This window comes from Bos javanicus, chromosome 16 (genome assembly GCF_032452875.1).
Source record: "Bos javanicus breed banteng chromosome 16, ARS-OSU_banteng_1.0, whole genome shotgun sequence".
NCBI lineage: Eukaryota > Metazoa > Chordata > Mammalia > Artiodactyla > Bovidae > Bos > Bos javanicus.
This window is the reverse complement of record NC_083883.1, coordinates 74456452-74476269: the sequence shown is the minus strand read 5'-3', so window position 1 is coordinate 74476269 and position 19818 is coordinate 74456452. Positions and strand designations below refer to the sequence as shown.

Below are 19818 nucleotides of genomic sequence, written 5' to 3'. Positions count from 1 at the left end.
CGGAAAGAGGGGAATGGTCTCCTTGGGGGCCAACAGGTTAGGAGTGAAAAGAGGATGGCAGACTTAGGGATCGGAATGCTTTACTTCTAAAAACAGGGGACCTACCACCAATACCGGGTGAAGCCGTCCAGCACTGTGTCCCCCTGCGGGACACCCAAGTACTTCTCCTCCCGTTCTGTAAGACCCAGGGGGCTCTACTGTCTCTACCTTCAGCCAATATAGGTGTCTTATTGCTCAGGAAGGTATCTGAGACAACATATACCAGCTACAGAGTGGTTAAGAGGGAGACTGAGGCAAGCGGTCTCTGATTTTCTGTTACCACCGCATTCAGGCCGATGGCAATCTTTGTCATTTTGTTTTGCCTTTGATTCCTCCCCTCTCTGCATCACACATGTCAACGCAAACACAATCACACACACAGCATAAAAGGGGCCCTGAGCAAAAGGATTTTTTCTGGATCTGTTCAGAGGGAAGGAAAGGCAGAGGAAACGAAGGAGACATGCAAGCCTCCCTAGCTCCTTTTCCTCCCCTTTAAGACTGCTTGGTTACCGTCCTGGGAAAGAAAATCTCTGCATTCCTCCCCTTTAATTCGGTGTATTGTTGAAGAGCTGGAGCCGGCTAAGCCTCCCAGACCTGTAGGAGCTGGAGTAGGAGGACCACGAGGACCATTCTCTTGGAGTCCCTGGGTAAGATGAACCTGCTTCTTTATTTGGTCCGGGGAGCCTTCTTCGCTTAGCCGGAGGCTGCTGGCACCAAGAGAGTGGGTTTCAACAGCCACTCTTGGAAACAACTTGGGTGTTTATTTCAGCCCCAGGTCCTGTCTTGCCTGACTCTGGAGGTGTCAGAAGGAAGTTGTAGCTGCCTGGGAAGATAAGTCTGAATGGAGGTCTGGGAGGGAATCTCTGGTGAGGGGGCAGACATCTGGCCATAACTTCAGGGCTGGTTTGAGTGGGAACCTTCTGCCCTTCTGGGCAGAGAAAGGGGAGCAAAATATTCGTATGTGCCTCGCCTGCCATGCCCGCCTGCATTCCAGGGGCAGCCCTGTCGGCTCTGTGCCTGGAGGGGCCGTCCGTGTGCAGGGTGTCAGGACCGCCAGCATCCTCACCTCCCTCCCTCCTGCTCTGCCTGCATCTCTTAACCTCTGACCCATCTGTCAAATGCCCTGTTCTGGTCCTCCCTACCTGTTCGGTTGTTGTGAGGATTAGGAGAGCCAGTGTGGAGCGGGGGCGGGGAGGTGGGGAAAGGAGGTTAGTAAACAGCTTGTGGCTCCACAGACCCAAGGAAGGCAGACCAGCCTCAGTCCCTCCTGGCCAGTCCCGGCTGCGTTAGGATGCAGAACCCGGCGGAGGCACCGCTGTCAGTCACGCGGCTCCTCCCTCGCCTTCCCCGGGGGCGCCTCTGTCTCCCCTTCCCCCCTAGTTCAGTTCTCAAGTCAGGATGGTCACAGGAGGTCTGGACTCACCACCACCACCCCCATCCGCACTGGGGCCCCTTCTCTCCACGTAACTTTGACGCACGAACATTAACCCTGAAGCTCCCGGAGGCAGTTGTCGGGGCTCTCTCACCGCTGCCCTGGCGGAACTGCATGGCTGGCCAGCTGCTTGTTCTGGAATCAGATCAACCGATGAAGAGGAAAATCTCTGAGAAGGGTCACGGGAGTCAAGAGGGTTCCCTCTTGGGTAAGGAGACCATCTTTCTCATATCAGAGGCTGGAGAGAGTCCGACCCCGGGCAGTCCTACTTGGCTGAAGCTTTATCTAGGACCAAAGACAAGACCCCACAGGCCATAGCACAAAGTGCTTAGTAATACCTGATATGGGGACCACACTTGACAGTGAGTAATGTGCTTTTAATTAATCATCTTTAAGACAAGCCCATAGGGTTGGTGGGGCGAATCGCATTTCCTCTGAGGCTCCACCAGGCAAAGCTGGACATGGTCGTATCCATTTGATGACAGCGGCATTTGCACCCAGATCTTCTGATATAATCAGAGACCTTTCCGTGATACTACACTACAGACAGCTGTGGTGTGGGTGTGAGTGTTTGTATGTGTATTAAGAGCACTCTTTAGAAAGAGAGGGCAAAACTTTGGGAAAGAAGCTCAAGGTTAGAGTGAGAAAAGGTTTGAGCTGGAGCCAGGAGTCACTTAGGCATTAGATAGATGTCCAGCCTCTGCGTAAATTTGAGAAAGCTGAGAGATCCAGGCTTCCCAGATAACGGGAGCCAGCCACATGTTCCAGGGGCAATCAGTCTGGTGGTGGGATTATAGGAGAGCACCCTGAGGATGAGGTTGGAGGTAAGTGAAATTCGGACAACCACCTCCAGGAAAGAGGCAACAGGTTCCATGTGGGGAGGGGTGGGGGTTGGACAGGGAGACTGCTGTGGGGGTCTGAAGGGCTGGGGCTTGTGCCCTGCTCTGTCCCTTCCTGTGTTAGATTTAGGTCATTTTCCTTAATATCTCCACCTGTCAGTACCTCCACTACAAAACAGGGTTAACGATCCCTACCTTGAGAGACATTAAACAAGATAATGCAGGTAAAGTGCCCAGCACAGGCATCACCCACCCAGGGATTCAGTCTGCAGCAGCGAAAACCTGAGGGTCTGGGTGCAATTCCTGGCGGTGGCGACTGAGATGAATCCCCCTCTAGGAGGACAGTGCCTCCCTGACTCCCTGTCCCCCATTCACACACAGACATGCGGCCAGAAATAAATAAGCCTTGGGGCCCAGCCGCAGCCTGCCAGAGGCAGCAGAGTGAATGAGCTGCAGCATGAATGAGGGAGGGCGGCTGTCTGCAAACAGGCTTCGAGCTGGCTCTACAAACGAGTGGTCAAGGGCGAGGGGGCTGGGGCTGGGCAGCCGCCTGCGTGAAAGCGAGCTAGCGATGGGGTTGGGGGGGTGGGGTGGGGGCGCTGCACAGGCTGTGGATGATTGTCAATGCCCCGGAGCAGGGAGGTGGGGAAGGGGAAGCATGGCATAACTCAGAGCTTCTCAAGTGGTGTAACCCACGCCATCGTGAGCTCAAGATGGTCCTTCCTCCTGCTCCCACTCCCGGCAATCCTTCCTCTCACCCTCCCAGGGGTGCAGTAGAGTGAGCCCCACTTGGGTACCAACGACGCCCCCCTCCCACCCCCCACTTCCCCCACCTCCCATGTGGAAATGGGTCTTAAAGGCAAAGTGTGGCAGACACACAGTTAAGCCTAGGTGGGATGATGTGAGAGAATAGCATTGAAACTTGTATATTACCGTATGCAAAATAGATGACCAGTGCAAGTTTGGTGCATGAAGCAGGTCACCCAAAGCCAGTGCTCTGGGACAACCCAGAGGGATGGGGTGGGGAGGGAGGTGGGACGGGGGCTCCAGGATGGGGGGCACACATGTATACCTGTCACTGATTCATGTTGGTTATGTACAGCAAAAACCATCACAATATTGTAAAGTAATTATCCGCCAATCAAAAGTAATTAATTAATTAAAAAATAATGAGACCCTTGAGCGCTGCTTAGAACTAGAAGCCCCGATGGAGATCAGCCCACGGAGAAACCCAGCTCGGGCAGGGTTCCCTCTGTGCTCCAGTAGATCCCTTTTTGGGAGAGCAGCAGATAAAATCGTTGGTTTGCATTTCAGGACCATGATGTATGAAGCGTTATGTGTCCTCAAGCACTTTAGAATCACAGTGAGAAGGGGTCACAGTTGAGAGGCACGTGGGAGCTGAGATCCGCTGGGGAAACAGCAGACTCATGTCTCCTGCTGTGCGCTCACCCCTATTTCAATTGTTTCCCCTCTCCTCCTACCCCCAGCGATTCATCCCCGTGCCTGTAAAGTGGGCTCACGGCTTGAGAGGCTGCAGCATGCTTTTGTGCCCATTGATGTATTGGACACCCACAGGAATTCTGGGAAATGGAGACAGCAGGGATTATTAGTCCCATCCAGCAGAGGAGGAAACCGAACACACGAAGAGTAAGGAACACGCCCAGCTCTCTCCAGTGACTCATGTGTCGACCCCTCAGCCACCAACCCAAACCCCTTATTTCCTCTTTATTTCCTCTGCAAGAGTCACACAATAAACCTTAAGCAGCTTGTGAATTCTGGCTTGTCAGTGCAGCAGGGTTTGATTAAACCTAAATGTGGGTTTGAGAGTGAAGTAAACTGCAGGAGGCAATTGAAAAACAACCTTCCTCAGTGACCTGGGTGGGGATAGAAGCTGGCGTGCAGAGATGGGTTTGGAGGCGCCAGATTAGGGAGAAGGCTGGGGAGGCAGCTGGTGTTCCTGGGAGAGTCTGTCCATCAAGAAGTGTCCAGGGGTCTTTCGGGTCCAGGGCCCAGGCCCGGGCAAGCAGACCAGCCACTTGAGCTGCAGCCCATGGTTGGAGATAGGTTCTGACAGCACGCACAAGGCCCGGCCACGTGCCCGCGCACCGAGAGGAGAGCAGGGCTGTGAGTGATGACAGCACGCTGCTGGAAATGTCATATATTGCTCAAGTATGCAATCGCAGAGCATCAGAGCTGGCCCAGTCCCCATTTTCCCCAGCAGGCTCTGAGCAAGCCTAGATCTTCTGGATGCTCGTAGGAGTTGCATAAGGAAAGAATTTACAATTACAATCTAGTAAAGTTGGGAGATGCCAGCTTACAGAACATGAAGCAGGTGTCTTTAAAACTCTCAGAGCCTTTAATAAGCTAACGTGGATCTTGACTCTCCAAGAAGGGGCGGATAGCAAATCCACTTTGGTTGCCGAGTCTCCTGGGACGAATATTCTTAAAACAAAAAAGTCAAGGAACCCCAATCTAGTTCATTTTCCTGTTTCTACTAAGGAAAAGGCGAAAGCCCAGAGATGTACAGAACTCTGCCTAGGGCTGCACAGCTCACTGGTGCCACGCCAAGACTGGAGCCGGAACCTGACCTCTTTCCAGTGCACTTCTCAGTCCAGGGGATGATGAGAAGTGCAATTTAGTCCAGGAAACTGTGGGGCCTGGGCTAGAAACTGTCCCAGCTTTGGTCTTTTAGCCCCTTTATGGCCAAACAATGTATATATTCCTCTGGTTCTGTGTGCCCCAGCCTGGAGACAGAGAGTACATTCTTATGAAAGATGAGCCAACTGATAACCTCCCTCTTAAGACCCACTGCCCTTTCTGAGTCATGCTCTCAAGGAGTGGGAAACCCCAGAGACTGTCTCAGGTGGGCTGATCCCTCTGAGGTCTGTGAAAGAGCCACACCTGCCCCACAGGAGGGCTCTGAGGCCTGCCCAGCATGCCCCAGAGGCACGCACACATCCTTGCTCAGAGGCCTCAGGTGAGACCCTGGGGAAGAAGGTGCTTCACAAAGACAGAGTTGAGAGCCATCATCCGTGGGTTTAGGCGGCAGACCTGCTGCTCAAAGATCCTCCCCTTCCCTGTGTCCATCTGCCCCAGTTTACTCACGTCCAGCTTAGAAAGCTACTGTTGGTTTGGGAGATATACATTTGGATTGCGTTGAATGCCTCTGGATTCTACCGTGGTGCCCCTGAGATTTTGGGACATCCGATTAGGTGGGGTGACACTCTGAAGCAATTAGCCCTGCTGATTCTTTTTTTTTTTTTAAAGCACCTCGGAGCAGAGTCTTAAGTGGCTATAACTCAAAGTAGAAAACTTCAGCTAAGGAAGCCATGCAGATCAGGGCAGACAGGAATGAGGGTCCAGGGAGAGAGGGCCCAGGGCAGGGTGGGGTCAGGAGGTGACTGGATCCCTATGGGATATGGTGACGACAATGGTGAGGATAAGCTTCCTCCGCCTTCGAGTTCTGTCTGGGGCTAATACTGCCCCCCCCCCCACCGCCCCCGGTGACCAGATGGAGCCTGGGAAGGAGAGAAGGACAGCAATGTTCCATGGAAGAAGTATGTGAAGCATGCCTGCCTCCCAGGCTCACAGCCTGAGGATCTCTCACCAGAATCTCATAAGTAGCCATGCTGGATGCCACCAGCCCATTCCCAGAAGCTCAGAAAGGGTCACGATCCGGGGCAGAGCCCACCAGAAGGTTGTGCAGCCTTTAGGAAGAACTTTTCCATCCGTGGTCTTCCCGCCCTGCTCCCCCACTCCCCCAAGCTATGAAATTTTCTCCCAAGAGATCAGGAAGGCCATCAGTCTTGTGGAAGACCACACCACAGAGCAGGAACTAAAAGCCAGGCATTGTCCTGCAGGAATCACTTTAGAACCAAGTGAAAACAGTATTGAAGTTTCAACCTCCTCAGAATTTGGTTTTTTTTTTTCCTCCACTGAAAGGGCCTCAATTACAGAAGTCGAGAGAGGAGGGGGAGGATTTCCAGGCAAAGAAGCAAGAGGCAGCAATAGCAGGCTGCCCCCGCCCTGCCCCAGCTCAGTGTCCAGTCAGGCCCCCAGTGCACAGGGGCAGCGAGGTCCTGAGGTTTCTCCATGATCAAGGAGGGAATGAAGTGGGACTTCAGTGGGGTTTCAGACGGGGGCCCTGAGCTTTCCACGTGGCTTGGAAGATGGAACTGAATTGTTAGGATGGAGTGTATGGGAGGAGGGGTGGGCGGGAAAGATGTTTTCTTATAGCTGAGCTTAGGCTAAGAATACTGTGTTTTTAAGCTATTTAAGAGCAATGGGAAAGAAGGAACAGTGAGTACAGAGCTGCTAATGAGGCGGTGATGCCTCCTGGAGAGTGAGACCATCAATCCAAGGGGCTCCAGAAAGGGGAGTGACGCGCGCCCCGTAGATGGATGGACGTGCACTGGAAAGAAGGCTCTGGGTTGGCTCCTTACTTGGAAAAGGGGCGTCTGAAGGCCTGTTGTTCTATGGAGGGGGAGACACAGAGGGAGTCACACAAACTAATGCTGTTGATTGGCTCCTTGTAAGATCCAAGCCTTGACCCTCAACCCCTACAGCCTTCAAGACTTCTCAGCTGTTGTGTGTCTAGACAGTAAGATGCATTTGGTCCAAGTCCAGCTGCCAATAACTGTGATAAGTGGAAGCTGCTAGATTTGGGGCTAAGAATCTGCAGAATAGTACCTGGCTAAAGATAGCCCTCTATTCTAATATCTCATCTTCCCCAAAGCAGTCTCTGCCAGTCAGCGTTCATTTGTCTCCACCTTGGCAACTGTGCTCTCAAAGTTTGAGATCAGCCCATCACATTGCTGGTGGGTCCTCCGCTGGCCAGTGCCTGGACCCTCAGCTGCTGTGGTCCCTCTTGGCTGCCATCCTGCCAAAAGGAACAAATCAACCAATGGGCCTAGAGATATGAAGGAGGAGTACACTGGGCCTACATCTGGCTGGACCCAATGCTAAAGAATGCTTATCATTGCCCACATGTGTCTTTCATAATAAGAGCCTCTATGGGGCTTCCCAGGTGGCGCTAGTGGTAAAGAACCCGCCTGCCGAGGTAGGTGTAGGCAACATAAGAGATGTGGGTTCAGTCCCTGGGTGGAGAAGGGCATGGCAACCCACTCCAGCATTCTTGCCTGGAGAATCCCACAGACAGAGGAGCCAGATGGGCTACAGCCCTTAGGGTTGCACACAGTCAGACACGACTGAAGTGACTTGGCATGCATTATATAGCCAGGTTGCACATTTACACACTAGACTGAAATGTACAAAGGGAATATAGCTTCTTTATTTCCTATGAAAGCTTCCCCTTGGACTCCAGCCTTACCAGACAGCAAAAAGGGAAACTTTACATTTGACCTTGTCCATTATAACCTTGTCCGTAAACATATGACCTCATGGTTAATAAAGAGTCTCATTTGGCTGATCCAGTGTCTTTGAAGAAAACACACAGCCTTGCGACGACCTTTCCTCCCCCTGTTCTATTTCAAGGTGGCCTTCTGTGTTTAAGGTACTTACTTAGCCTGCTAGTGGCAGGGAGAAGGGGGACCCAGACTTATCAGGGGCCTCGCATCACGGCTCTCGGGGATCTTGCCAGAGGCTGCCCAGGGGCCTCTGCAGTGCACCAGGCTCCATCTGGCCCCTAGGGTGTCATGCTGACACCTTCCACTAAAGCCCTGACCCCAGACATTTGCTTCCATCTGAGAAGCCCTGCTTGTAGCTGTCTCTTCTTCTGGACTCTGGTTGACAGGCACCCTGGTAGTTATATATCCCCTCTCCAGGGCCATGGGCAGAGGTAAGCTGGTAGATGTTTACCGTCTGGCTCTTGGGGGCTAAGAGAAGGAGTGGAAGAGAGGTCCCGATGGTAACATTTGCCTGTTTCCATTGTGTAAGTATTTCCATGGTGGCTGATTCCATGCTGACAACATGAGGCCACTGAGCATGGAGCATGTTAGACACCATGAGCTTGTCCAAGCCAGCTGCAGCCCCCTCAGGCCCTGGGAAGCTTCTGGGGTCCCTGCAGTCCATGTGACCCTGCTTTCCCACCCACCCCTGGCCACCCAGAGGCGACTGTTCAATGTGGTTGCGGTCAGAGTTCCTCCTAGGCTTGCAGTCTCCCACCATCAGGGTCCTGGGGAGCCCACTCATCCACGTCCCTGATCTCCTCTGTTCCTGGATGGGTGCTTACTCCAAGAGGGTTAGAAACCAAGATGTGTGCTTCTGCCAACTACACCATCTGTCTTCCCATCTCCTTCTCAGGATCCACTTGGGCCAGAATTGTCAGTCTTTCCACGCCTCTTCCTCCTAGCAAGAACCACGCTCGGTCACATTCTTCTTATTTCCAGGGTCTTAAGCCCCCCAGGTATGACTTAAAGGCAGAGAAGAACCTAGAAGCTACTTTATGACATGAGTCCTCTTTGACCTTCACCTAAAGAAGACCAGGGAGACCTGATCGTTTCTGTAACAAGCTCAGGTTCTGTTCTTTCTTGGTTTATCCAGGCTTTATCACTGTGTACATACTAGCTCACTTGCTTGGTTCCTGACTTCTCCAGTCTTCTGGCACTTTAAAGCCAGTGTTCTTCATCTGACCACTGGGTTATACACTGAGTACCATAAGCAATGTTACCTAACAGTGAAATGTAACAGGAACCCATTTGTCTAGAAATGCATTAAAAAACACTAAGTAAGACTGAAGACCATAGAACTAAGTGTCAAGAGGCTGGAATGCGGTATAATATAGTAGGAGATCCATAGCTTCTGTTCCTAATCTTGAATAAGAAATCTAGAATGCAAACCATTAGCCCTATAATCTTGGCTACATGATCTGATCTTCAGATACATCCTGAATCATCCTTATAAAAGATTTGAGATCTGCTCTATCTACCACACTAGGATATAAGACCACTTTTCTGGTTCTCCAGTTCTCATTACGTCAGTCAGGAAAACAAACACACATTGACGGATGAAGAGGGTTTCCCAAAAGTACTATCTAGGGGGAGTGAGATAGGGTACATACAGCCCCTGGCACATCGTAGGTGTTGACCGTTGAATAAATACACTATTTAGTACTGAGAGAAGCCTAATATAAACTCAGGGCACATTTCAATTCAGATTTTAATGAGGAACTATTTTTACAGCACCGTGCTAAATGTTGTGGGAGTTGCAGAGGAAAAACGATGCTCATTCATCTACTATTCATTCATTTATCTCAGAATAGTAGGAAAGAAGTTAAGAATAGTAATGATTGGAGGAGGCAGCCAAGCTGTGATAATAGAAGTCCGGCTGACTCGGTAGTCTGAATCAATAAAAAAAAAAACTTGGGGTTGTCATTTCCTTCTCCAGGGGATCTTCCCCACCTAGGGATCAAACCCGGGTCTCCAGCGTTGCAGGCAGATTCTTTACTGTCTGAGCCACCAGGGAAGCTCTAGTGGTATCATAAACAGTTCAGATCCCTTCAAGGTGGATAGTCCAATGTTAATCTATTTGTAAATGTGTTATTGTCCTTAAAGACATTTGCACAAGGGGGAGTTTCCATTATGAGAGTCTAAGCCCTGTGAGCATGGGACACACTCAATAGGCATGTAGTTGCCTGTCAATAAAATTCATCATGGTAATGTAACCTATTTTTGCCAGTTATCCGGATTTTGCTCCCCGTCCTTACTCCTAGTTGTTACATGAAGGATGTGAGTATTATAGATCCTTTTTACAACTTGTTCTCATCCTATTGGAGAAATTACCTGATCAGATCCTTTCTTCCCTTCCTCAAACCAAGCATCCCCGGAAGCTTCAACTCTGGAGGCGATGGGTCGAAAGGAAGAGGATGACTGCAGTTCCTGGAAGAAACAGACCACCAACATCCGGAAAACTTTCATCTTCATGGAAGTGCTGGGATCGTGAGTCCAGGGGCCGAGGCTGGGGCGCGGGGCTGCCTGCTGGTTGGGGGCGGGTTGGAGACAGCCGTCCTGGGCCAGCAGCAGATGATACACCATCTCAACAGGTTGCAGGAGCAGAGTAGGGGCTTCGAGGGGAGGTTCAGGGAAAGGTGCCCTGGGGTGATACAGAGGTCAATTCAGCCCTTTTCCCGAGGTTCTGGCTTCTCCCACCCCCCGCCCGAGACCCCGCCCTGCTTCCAGATCCATAACAACTTGTGAGTCCTGCCCTGGTTGCAGGGAAGAGGAGTTCTGGAGCACTTCCAGGGATCCAGTGACCTGAACCTTCCTGGGCCTCCTCACCTGGCTTCCTCATTCCACTCCCCTCACAGTGAACAGGTCAAACCCACTGTCTGCTGTCTACAGAAGGTGGTGCTTCTGAGGCTATGAAGCCAATGGGTTACACACACCTGAATTGCCTCCCACCATCACCATCCTCTAGGGCTTCCCTGGTAGCTCGGCTGGTAAAGAATCAGCATGCAATGAACGAGATCCCAGTTCGATTCCTGGGTCAGGAAGATTCCCCTGGAGAAGGGATAGGCCACCCACTCCAGTATTCTTGGACTTTCCTGGTGGCTCAGACAGTAAAGAATCTGTCTGCTGGGTTCGATGACTGGATTGGGAAGATCCCCTGGAGGAGGGCACGGCAACCCACTCCAGGATTCTTGCCTGGAGAAACCCATGGACAGAGGAGCCTGGCGGGCTGCAGTCCATGGAGTCGAAAAGAGTCAGACATGACTGAGCACACGTGCACGGCCACCACCACCACCATCTTCTTGGCTCCATACTGAAGCACCATGTTGGAAAAATGAAGTCGAGTTATAGCCAAGCTCCTGCCCGCCTCTGGGGTGTCTGTGCCTGCCCCTGGACAGCGCTTGCACGCCTGGTGGAGCAGAGACAGCCTGCCTGGGGCTGACTCTCCACTTAGTCCTGCCTTGCCTCCAGGAGGCCGCGGCCTCTGACGCAGGCTGGCAGCGGCTCCGGGCCACCGGCTCTCATGGCCTCCAAACCCCTGCTGGCCAGCTAATTAGTCTAGGCTAATTGGGCTGGGGATGCGAGGGGCCCTTCGTGGGCTGTCCACGCAAGCCAGCTTTCCTTTGAGCCAACTCTGGCTAAGTTTAGCTCCCTCCACCTGGCTAGGAGGCAGTGACCTTAGGCAGTGATGCTGCCCACACAGTCTCTGAAACCAGAGAGGAGCCAGCTCGACCCTGAGAGGAGGCCTCTGGGCCCTCCCATCCCAGGCAGGCGTGGCACTCAGCACACAGGAGGGTCTCAGCGGCCACCCTGGGCCTTAGAGCATCCGCTGTCCATGAAGGGCCTTTGCCAAGACAGGAGTGGTTAGCAGGGGCATTTGGGCAGGAAAAAAGGACAACTTATGAGTGAATCAAAAATGCTTTGCTAAGCATCCCGAAAATCCAGAGAAAGAGGGAAAAAGAAGCCCAGGTTGACAAGAGTGTATTCACCGTCTACTCAGACTTGTGCTACAGGACATTCGGAGACAGAGGTTGCCACCCTCAAGGAGCTCAGTGAAGTCTGCCAAGCAGCTTTTAAACGCCAGGGGATAGGGGAGCCACCTGGGGAGCTTATTATGCCTCTAACGTTTAACTATGAAAATGTTAAGTGAAAGGGAAATAATAGTACAATGAACTCTGCTATACCTATCACCTAAATCCAATTGTTAACATTTCACTGTATTTGCTTTACACACACACACACTTCACCGCACAATTTGTAAACAAGTCGCATACATCATGACACATCGTCTCTGGATCCTCTGTCTGCGCCACCTGAGAACGAAGGCATTTTCTCCTATATCCACAGTGCCACTGTCACAGTCAAGAAAAGGAATCATTTCCTAGTTTCATTTCAGTCTAGGGAATTTTTGAAAAATACAGCTTCCTGGTCTCAGGATACTAAACTGGAATTTAAAGGGGCTAGGACCCGGCGGCCAGCCATCTATATTTTGTGTTGTTGGTGGCTCTCACGTACCCAGCCCAGCACTAATATGAGGGGAGCAGACAGACAAGACGGGGCAAGTCACAGCTGTTGCAGCAGCTAAGGCGAACAGAAGCTCGGGAGAAGACACCCCTGCGGCGCTCAGGATGGGGACAGGCAGCCCAGGCTGCAGACCCCGTGGCATTACCCAGGTCGGGTGATCTCGGCAGAGAGGCAGCGCCGACTTGCCCTGTTCAGGAAGCGCCAGGATCTCACAATGAAGGCGCCGTCCCCCTAGTCCTCAGCTCCCCTGGAACCACCCATCAGGGGAAAATAGGCTTTTGTGAAATCTATCCAGACATCACCCACAATTCCAGGGCCCTGGGCAGCTGTAGGGACACTTGGCAAAACTCGTCCATTACAGAGGGTATGTCTTCGAGCGCCAGGCCTCCTTTTTTCAAGGCCCAGGAGGAGATTTTTCTTCTTGGTTCCTCCCTTCCTCTTCTAGCACCTCTGCTCCCAGCAAGAACAGAAAGCTGTTCAGAGCAGGAAACGCAAATCAAGTTCTATCACGGCAAGTGCTCTTAGCACTGAAGTTCAGCCGTCTTGCCTTCTGACCCATGCAACCTTGGCCACTCAAAACTAGCTCTCTGCTCCCCAGTCTGGCAGACAGCACAATTAAGTCCTCTAATCCCTCTCCTCTGCCCCTGCTCCACACACACACATAAACACACACACCATGCATAAAGCAGCCTGAGCAGAAGAGCAGTAATTACCACAACATTGCACAACCCTAGGAGATGCCACTCACTGCAGGACAGATCCCCCAGGAAGCTCTTAGTTGGATCTCCTTTTCCAAGTGGACTCAGACGGGGTGTCAGCTTTGAAATCAGGGAACCATCCTCGTGCGGTTCCAAAGATACAGGCAAAAGGAGAAATCCGAAGGCAAACCTGAGAACATCACAGGTGGGAGGAATCTTTAAGGCCGTGTGGTTCAACTCTCCTTTATAAGGAAAGCAAGGTCTTCAGATGAGTGGAACACAGTGATAATCCCAGTCCAAACTTCCTACCCGTTCACCCATCCAACCTCCCTCCTTCCATCTGTCCATCACACAAACACATGAGCATTTTCCACCCAGAGCCAGGCATAGGACCCGGTGTCCCTCCACACCCATCTCCCCTCGTTCTCTGCCTCATCCATAACAAAGGGGCTGGACCACCCTCCAGCAGCTCCGCCCCTCCCTGCTATTCTGCACTTCCAGGCTTTTTAATCCTGCTTCTTCCTCACCCCTACCTGAAACATCACTTCCAACTTGTTTTTTCCCTGGGCTAACCCTCACTGATCCCTTAAAACTGAGCTCAGCATGTTCTTAAGTCAGAGGGCCACGAATGATGTGATTCTCAGCCGACCCAAGAGGTCACTTTGTACACATTAGGGGGAAGAAGGCCCTTTTCTCTAGCTCGTGGTCCAGAGTAAAAATGTTATCGTAATTATTGTATGAAAAGATACAGTGGCTCTGAGGTGACGGCCTCTGCTGGGGTTGTGCAGTGTGTGACCCACCCTCCCAAGCACAGCCAAGGCCCTCTCTTAAGTGTCTGTTTCCTGTGGGGTCATAGCACTTCCTGTGGATCTGTCTGTGTCTTATTTCTGACACTAGATTCTAAGCCAGACCAGTACTAATCCCAGGGCCTGACACAGAGAGGTTCTGTCAGCTCAACCCGCGATCATGGAAAGCCTAACAGCATTTTTCAAAGTGAATGCTAATTGCTCGTTTGTCTGGGCTCTTCACTAATTTACAGGCTGCTTAAGAGCAGAATAAAAACGTTCCTTTTTATCTCTAGTGTCTAAGACTCAGTAGGTGCTCAATAAATCTTGATTGGAGGGATGGGTGAATGAATGAATAGAGCAAGCTCTGAAGGCTCTAATTAACTCGGTTCCAAGTGCAGCTGGGGGAAGCAGGAAACAGACACCGGAAACAGCAAGTGCTTTCTAATGCAGATTCTGGATGTCCTTCCGGAAGCTGGACTGCCACTAGCCTCCATGCTAGAACCCCCAGATGGCAGGGAGAGGATGGCTCCGCTATTTCCCCCCCAACTCTGTCTCGTCTCGTTACTAACCTGTGTTCTCCCTAAAATAGTACTTATAAGGGTAATAGTATTTTACACGTGTGGTTAACTAGATGGCAGGTACACTTTCATGCACTTTACACCTGCTAACTCACATACTCTTCTCGACATCCCTATGAATCAGATACTATTGACATTCTCATTTTTTGGATGGAGAAACTGGGTATATGACTTGTTACCCAAAATCTGAGGTTCTAACATCAGGCCCCAGCATCCACTGTTCACTAAATGTTGTTACAGCCTCGTCTTTAGAGGACCAGCGCCCCCGACACAGCCCTTAAACCAAGAAGCCTGCAGTTTGGAATCCTACCCTGTGTTCTCACTGGGTTCCAACTTCTCCATCTTCAGACAGCCTGCCCAGAGCAGCTGGGCTCTGTTTTTCATTCTCACAGATACTACTGAGCAAGCAGATGCTCAGCCCCCTTGCCGCTGATGGTTGGATCACAGTAGTCATCAGCCTCTAAAACTAACAGAGGAGTCTTTTCTCTCTCAGGTTAGAGCCCCATCTCTCAGTGCTACTTCTAACTGCCAAGCAGGGACAACACCATGCTGAAAGTGAAAGTCGCTCAGTCGTGTCTGACTCTTTGCGACCCGGTGGACTATACAGTCCATGGAATTCCCCAGGCCAGAATACTGGAGTAGGTAGCCTTTTCCTTCTCCAGGCGATCTTCCCAACCCAGGGAGTGAACCCAGGTCTCCCACACTGCAGGTGAATTTCTCTACCTGTTGAGCCACAAGGGAAGCCCAAGAACACTGGAGTGGGTAGCCTATCCCTTCTCCAGCGGACCTTCCTGACCCAGGAATGGAACCGGAGTCTCCTACATTGCAGGCAGATTCTTTCAGTTCAGTTCAGTTCAGTCGTTCAGTTGTGTCCAACTCTTTGCGACCCCATGGACTGCAGCACGCCGGGCCTCCCTATCCATCACCAACTCCTGGAGTTTACCCAACTCATGTCCATTGAGTCGGTGATACCTCTCATCCTCTGTTGTCCCCTTCTCCTCCTGCCCTCAATCTTTCCCAGCGTCAGGGTCTTTTCAAATGAATCAGTTCTTCACATTAGGTGGCCAAAGTATTGGACTTTCAGCTTGGGCATCAGTCTTTCCAATGAATATTCAGGAGTAATTATTCCTATCAAGGAAGCCCACACCATGTTGGGAGAAGACAAGTAAATTGACTCTGTAGTGACCTCTCTCGTTCTCTCTTTTTTTTTTTTAATTAAGTTTTCTCAGAATGTACAGTTGTAGCATTTGTTCACGCATCTTCACCAGCAGCTAGAGTGTCTCCACCATTGGTGTTTCTGGTGTAAATTACTTGAGCTCTGTGCTTTGAAAGCAGCTTAGTGAGTCCTTTACTAAGGAGCTCCTGAAGGCTGCCCTAACTGGGGAACCACGAAGCTACAGCAGCTGGGGTTGTAAGCGTATAGTTGGGCACTTCTTTACAGAATTTGCCATACGCTGCCTCTCTAAGATCAGCAGTGGCCTCTCCTTAAAGGGTTTGCCAAGAGGAGAAATCTGCAGACCTAAAGCAGAGTTTCTGAGAATCATTTCCAAATCGTGGGACTAGGCCAGAGCAACCAGCCCTCTAGCCCCTGAGTCAAAGAATACAATGGCATGTCAGATAGGATCTGCCATGGTGCCCATGATGACAATGAAGCAAATTACCAGCCGCACCTTCTTTCATCTGCCCTTTGCTTTTGTCTCCAGCAGGGTTCCCTCGCCTGCCGGTACTAATGTTTATCTCTTGGTGTTTTCTACTCAGAGGAGCTTTCTCAGAAGTTTTCCTGGTGAAGCAAAGGGTAACTGGGAAGCTCTTTGCCCTGAAGTGCATCAAAAAGTCACCTGCCTTCCGGGACAGCAGCCTGGAGAATGAGATCGCTGTGCTGAAAAAGTGAGTGGGTCTTAGTGTTGGTCAAGGACAACCAGGGGATCACCACCTTTCCTTCACAAATGACCTTTGAGAGAGACTGAGGTGGGATTTCCACCCCCAAAGGTATGAACTCCCTTTGCTCGAGCTGATGAGTCAGTTTGATCCATCAGCTATATTAGCCAGACAGCTATCCTGGCTGATTTTTTTTTTTCATCAAAACAACTAGTGATCAACTGAGAGCAGAGCTGGTTTGTACACATAGACCACAAAGTAATTAGCTCAAAGGACCAAAAATCAATTGAAAGTCAACACCAGAAAGGAGTAACACTTAAGGAAGTAGTACAGAAATGGCAAGCCACTCCAGTGTTCTTGCCTGGAAAATCCCAGGGATGGGGGAGCCTGGTGGGCAGCCGTCTCTGGGGTCGCACAGAGTTGGACACGACTGAAGTGACTTAGCAGCAGCAGCAGTACAAGATTTGGAAATGAGCCTCAATTTCTTCTAACGCAAATGTAGGTTCAGTGTTCCAACTATCACGATGGAGACAACACTACCAAGTCATCAAATGTTTACAACAGGACTCAGAAACCAAACCCCTACGGAACTCCTACAGTAATCCAAAAGTGATTAGGCATCAGGACCACAAAGATGAAGTCGAAAAAACGCTTTATCCTCAGGAACTCATATCTTTGTTAGCAGAGACAGAGGTGCCCATAACAAATGCCAGTCCCATTGGTTGTGAGCCACACTAGCAAAAGGCAGAGTGTAGAAGAGACAGAGATTCGTGTTGCCTGTATGTGTGTCTTCGTGAGTACGAATTTTAGGTACATTTTCAAAGACAACAGACCTTGATGGGTGAGTAGCATTTTATGGAGACAGGAAGGGCAGTGCAGAAAGAGAAGTCAGGTCAAGTGTAGCATAAATATGAACATAGGATCATGGAAGGGCAAGGGACATGAGGGGAGAGTTAGAACTGAAAAGCCCCTGAACTGAGAGTGGGCACCGTCAAGGGACAGGTGAAGCAGCGGAGAAGGGGGCCTGAAAGGGTGTGGGATGCCATGAGAAAGAATATCGGCTTTATTCTATTGGCAGAGAAAAGTCATCAAGGGGTTTTAAGGCAAAATTTCCATGGTTGGTTTATATTTTAGAGCCATCCCTCTTAAGCATGGTGGTGGATGGATTGGAGGGTGCCAGCCTAGAGGGCAGAAGACCAACTGCCAAACTTTCTCAATCATCGAGGCAAGGGATGAGGACCAGAGGTGGTGGCAAGATCACGTGGCAGCAGGAAGACTGAATCCCAGAGATATTTCAGAGAGTGAGGTGGTTGGGGTTGGCTGGAAGGAGTATAAAAGAAAAAAAGCATTAAAAAGACCTTGAGATGGAGCTGTTCTGTGGACAGGCATATCATTCATTGCTTAGGACAGCAAATGGAAAGGATGTGTAGGCTGAGACGAAATAGCAATGGGTTGCAATATATTGAATATAAATATCCACCTACCTCTATACATATTGAATAAATATATCCAGCTATCTCTACATAGAAGTGTCTGGTAGAAGTGTTGGTCTGGGCTCCAGAGAGATTAGGGTAGAGAGAGACTATAGGCTCACTGGTCCTTCTTATCATTACATTGTATCCCAGTCCCTAACAGCATAGATATTCAATAAGTGTTTGTTCAGTGAGTAAATCATCAATAGATTACTGTTAGCATCATCAGCTTATAAATGTAGATGAATCCATCACAGTCACTGCATGGAGTCTGTATTTTTTTTTAACATCTTCAAGATGCTAGCTACTCCTGATTATGTGCTTACTATTCCCCAAGTGCTGTACTAAGCATTTTACATGTCTTATCACTTTTCATCCTGATATAATTCTATGTGAGGGATATACTGTATAGACAAGGAAAGCAAGGTTTGAAAGGTTTGAGTAAACCAGCCAAGATTAGCCAAGTAGCAAATGGACCTGAAGTCAGGTCCAGCTGTCTCCAAGTTGAAGTTAATCCTTGTACTGCACAGCCCTGGGTAAAACTACCTCTTCCCCTGGGTAGAGACTTTCCTCCTGGATGGGCAAGCACAGAATTGCTGCTTGCAAACCAACCCCTCAGTTAATATGATTATTCTGCTTGACTCAGCCTCTGAGTAATCCCAGACAAAGGTAGTCCAGGGCAGGGTTTCTTGGCCTAGGTGCTACTGACATTTTAGACCAATTAATTCTTTGTTGTGTTGAGGGCTCTCCTAAGCATTGCAGGGTGCTTAGCAACATTACTGTCTCTACCTACTGAATGCCAGGAACACATCCCCCGTCCCCAATTGTGACAAACAAAAACGTCAGTAGATATTGTCAAACATCCCCTGAGGGACAAAAGAGCCCCCGCTTGAGAATCACTGATCTAAGGCTTCCCATGGAACTGACCCTCAAAATGAGCATCTGTCTTACTCACAATATCCTGGAACAATCATCTTGCAATGCTTCCTTCTAGGTTATCCATGAGGAGGCTTAGCTAACCTACATCCCAGCTGTTGAGGGATCACATTTGATGGGATGTTTCCGAAGGAGACCTGGAGCCCCATTTTTCAAAATAAACTAATGATCACAGATCCCTCAGCTTCCCTCAGCTCTTTGAGCTTTCTCTCTAGGTAAAGTTTAAAGAGATTTCTGGAGTAACGGTGAGGTGTTTGTTCCTTGAAGTCAGGAGGATCAGTTACCCACTCATAAATGCGAATTGAATACCATGCTGGGAATCTTTTCTCTGGAATTTCTTTGTGACTGCCTACTTATCAGGAAGGCGTCACAAGGATCATGTCTTCCTAAACATTGTCATCAGAAGTCTCTGAAAGAAATCAAAGTCCATCTAGGCTAGATCTGCTTTCTCTGTCTGGACCACGTGAACCATAGGTCACTCACGGTGACCCTCTCTCTTCCTCAGGATCAAGCACGAGAACATTGTGACCTTGGAGGACATCTATGAGAGCACCACTCACTACTACCTGGTCATGCAGCTGTAAGTGCATGGCGACCCTCTTCCCCGACACAGAGTCTGGTGGGGCCTTAGAAGCCTAGAAGAGGTTTGTCAGTGGTAAGGGAAGGATTGTGATTAAAAGACAAATCAAGAATTAGTTCAAGAGGCTTTGACATGCCAAGAGTTCTTTCTGGTTGTGGATGTGTTCTGAGTGGACCGAGAGTTAAAACTAGGGCTGATAATTGAGTTGGTATGAACCAGTGTAGCCTTACCACTTGTTGAAATGGCTGTGGCCCTAACTTGTCCATCCTCCCCTGCTTCCCTATGCCTCTCAGACTTTCTGGACCGCCTCACAACCCTACAATTGAAAGGGTAGTGCCTAGCATAGCAGGAGGCCTCCAGAACCTTCCTCTGGCACTGTGGCTTGAGTCCATTTTGACCCATAAGTCCATGGTCCATAAAGAAAATGAAGTGAAAGTGTTAGTCGCTCAGTTGTATCCGACTCTTTGCAACCCCGTGGACTGTGGCCCGCCAGGCTCCTCTGTCCATGGGATTCCCCAGGCAAGGATACTGGAGTGGGTAACCTTTCCCTTCTCCAGGGGAATCTTCCCAATGCAGGGATCAAGCCCAAGTCTCCTGCATTGCAGACTAATTCTTTACCATCTGAGCCACTAGGAAAGCCCCCCGTGTT

The 19818-nt window shown here is 50.1% G+C and overlaps 1 protein-coding gene across 2 annotated transcripts in view; it reads left to right on the top strand.

The window, feature by feature from the left end:
• The first annotated feature begins 603 nt into the window (after positions 1-603).
• CAMK1G (calcium/calmodulin dependent protein kinase IG) overlaps positions 604-19818 on the top strand; it is a 30816-nt gene continuing 11601 nt past the window's right edge. Inside the window, exons 1-5 of one of the 2 annotated variants that reach the window (XM_061383612.1) lie at positions 610-686; positions 809-1679; positions 10085-10205; positions 16062-16190; positions 19095-19169. In XM_061383612.1, coding sequence (XP_061239596.1) covers positions 1331-1679; positions 10085-10205; positions 16062-16190; positions 19095-19169 — 674 coding nt within the window. In that variant the 5' untranslated portion in view covers positions 610-686; positions 809-1330. Of the gene's footprint in view, positions 687-808; positions 1680-10084; positions 10206-16061; positions 16191-19094; positions 19170-19818 lie in introns of both variants that reach the window. The other variant, XM_061383614.1, reaches the window with a different exon arrangement.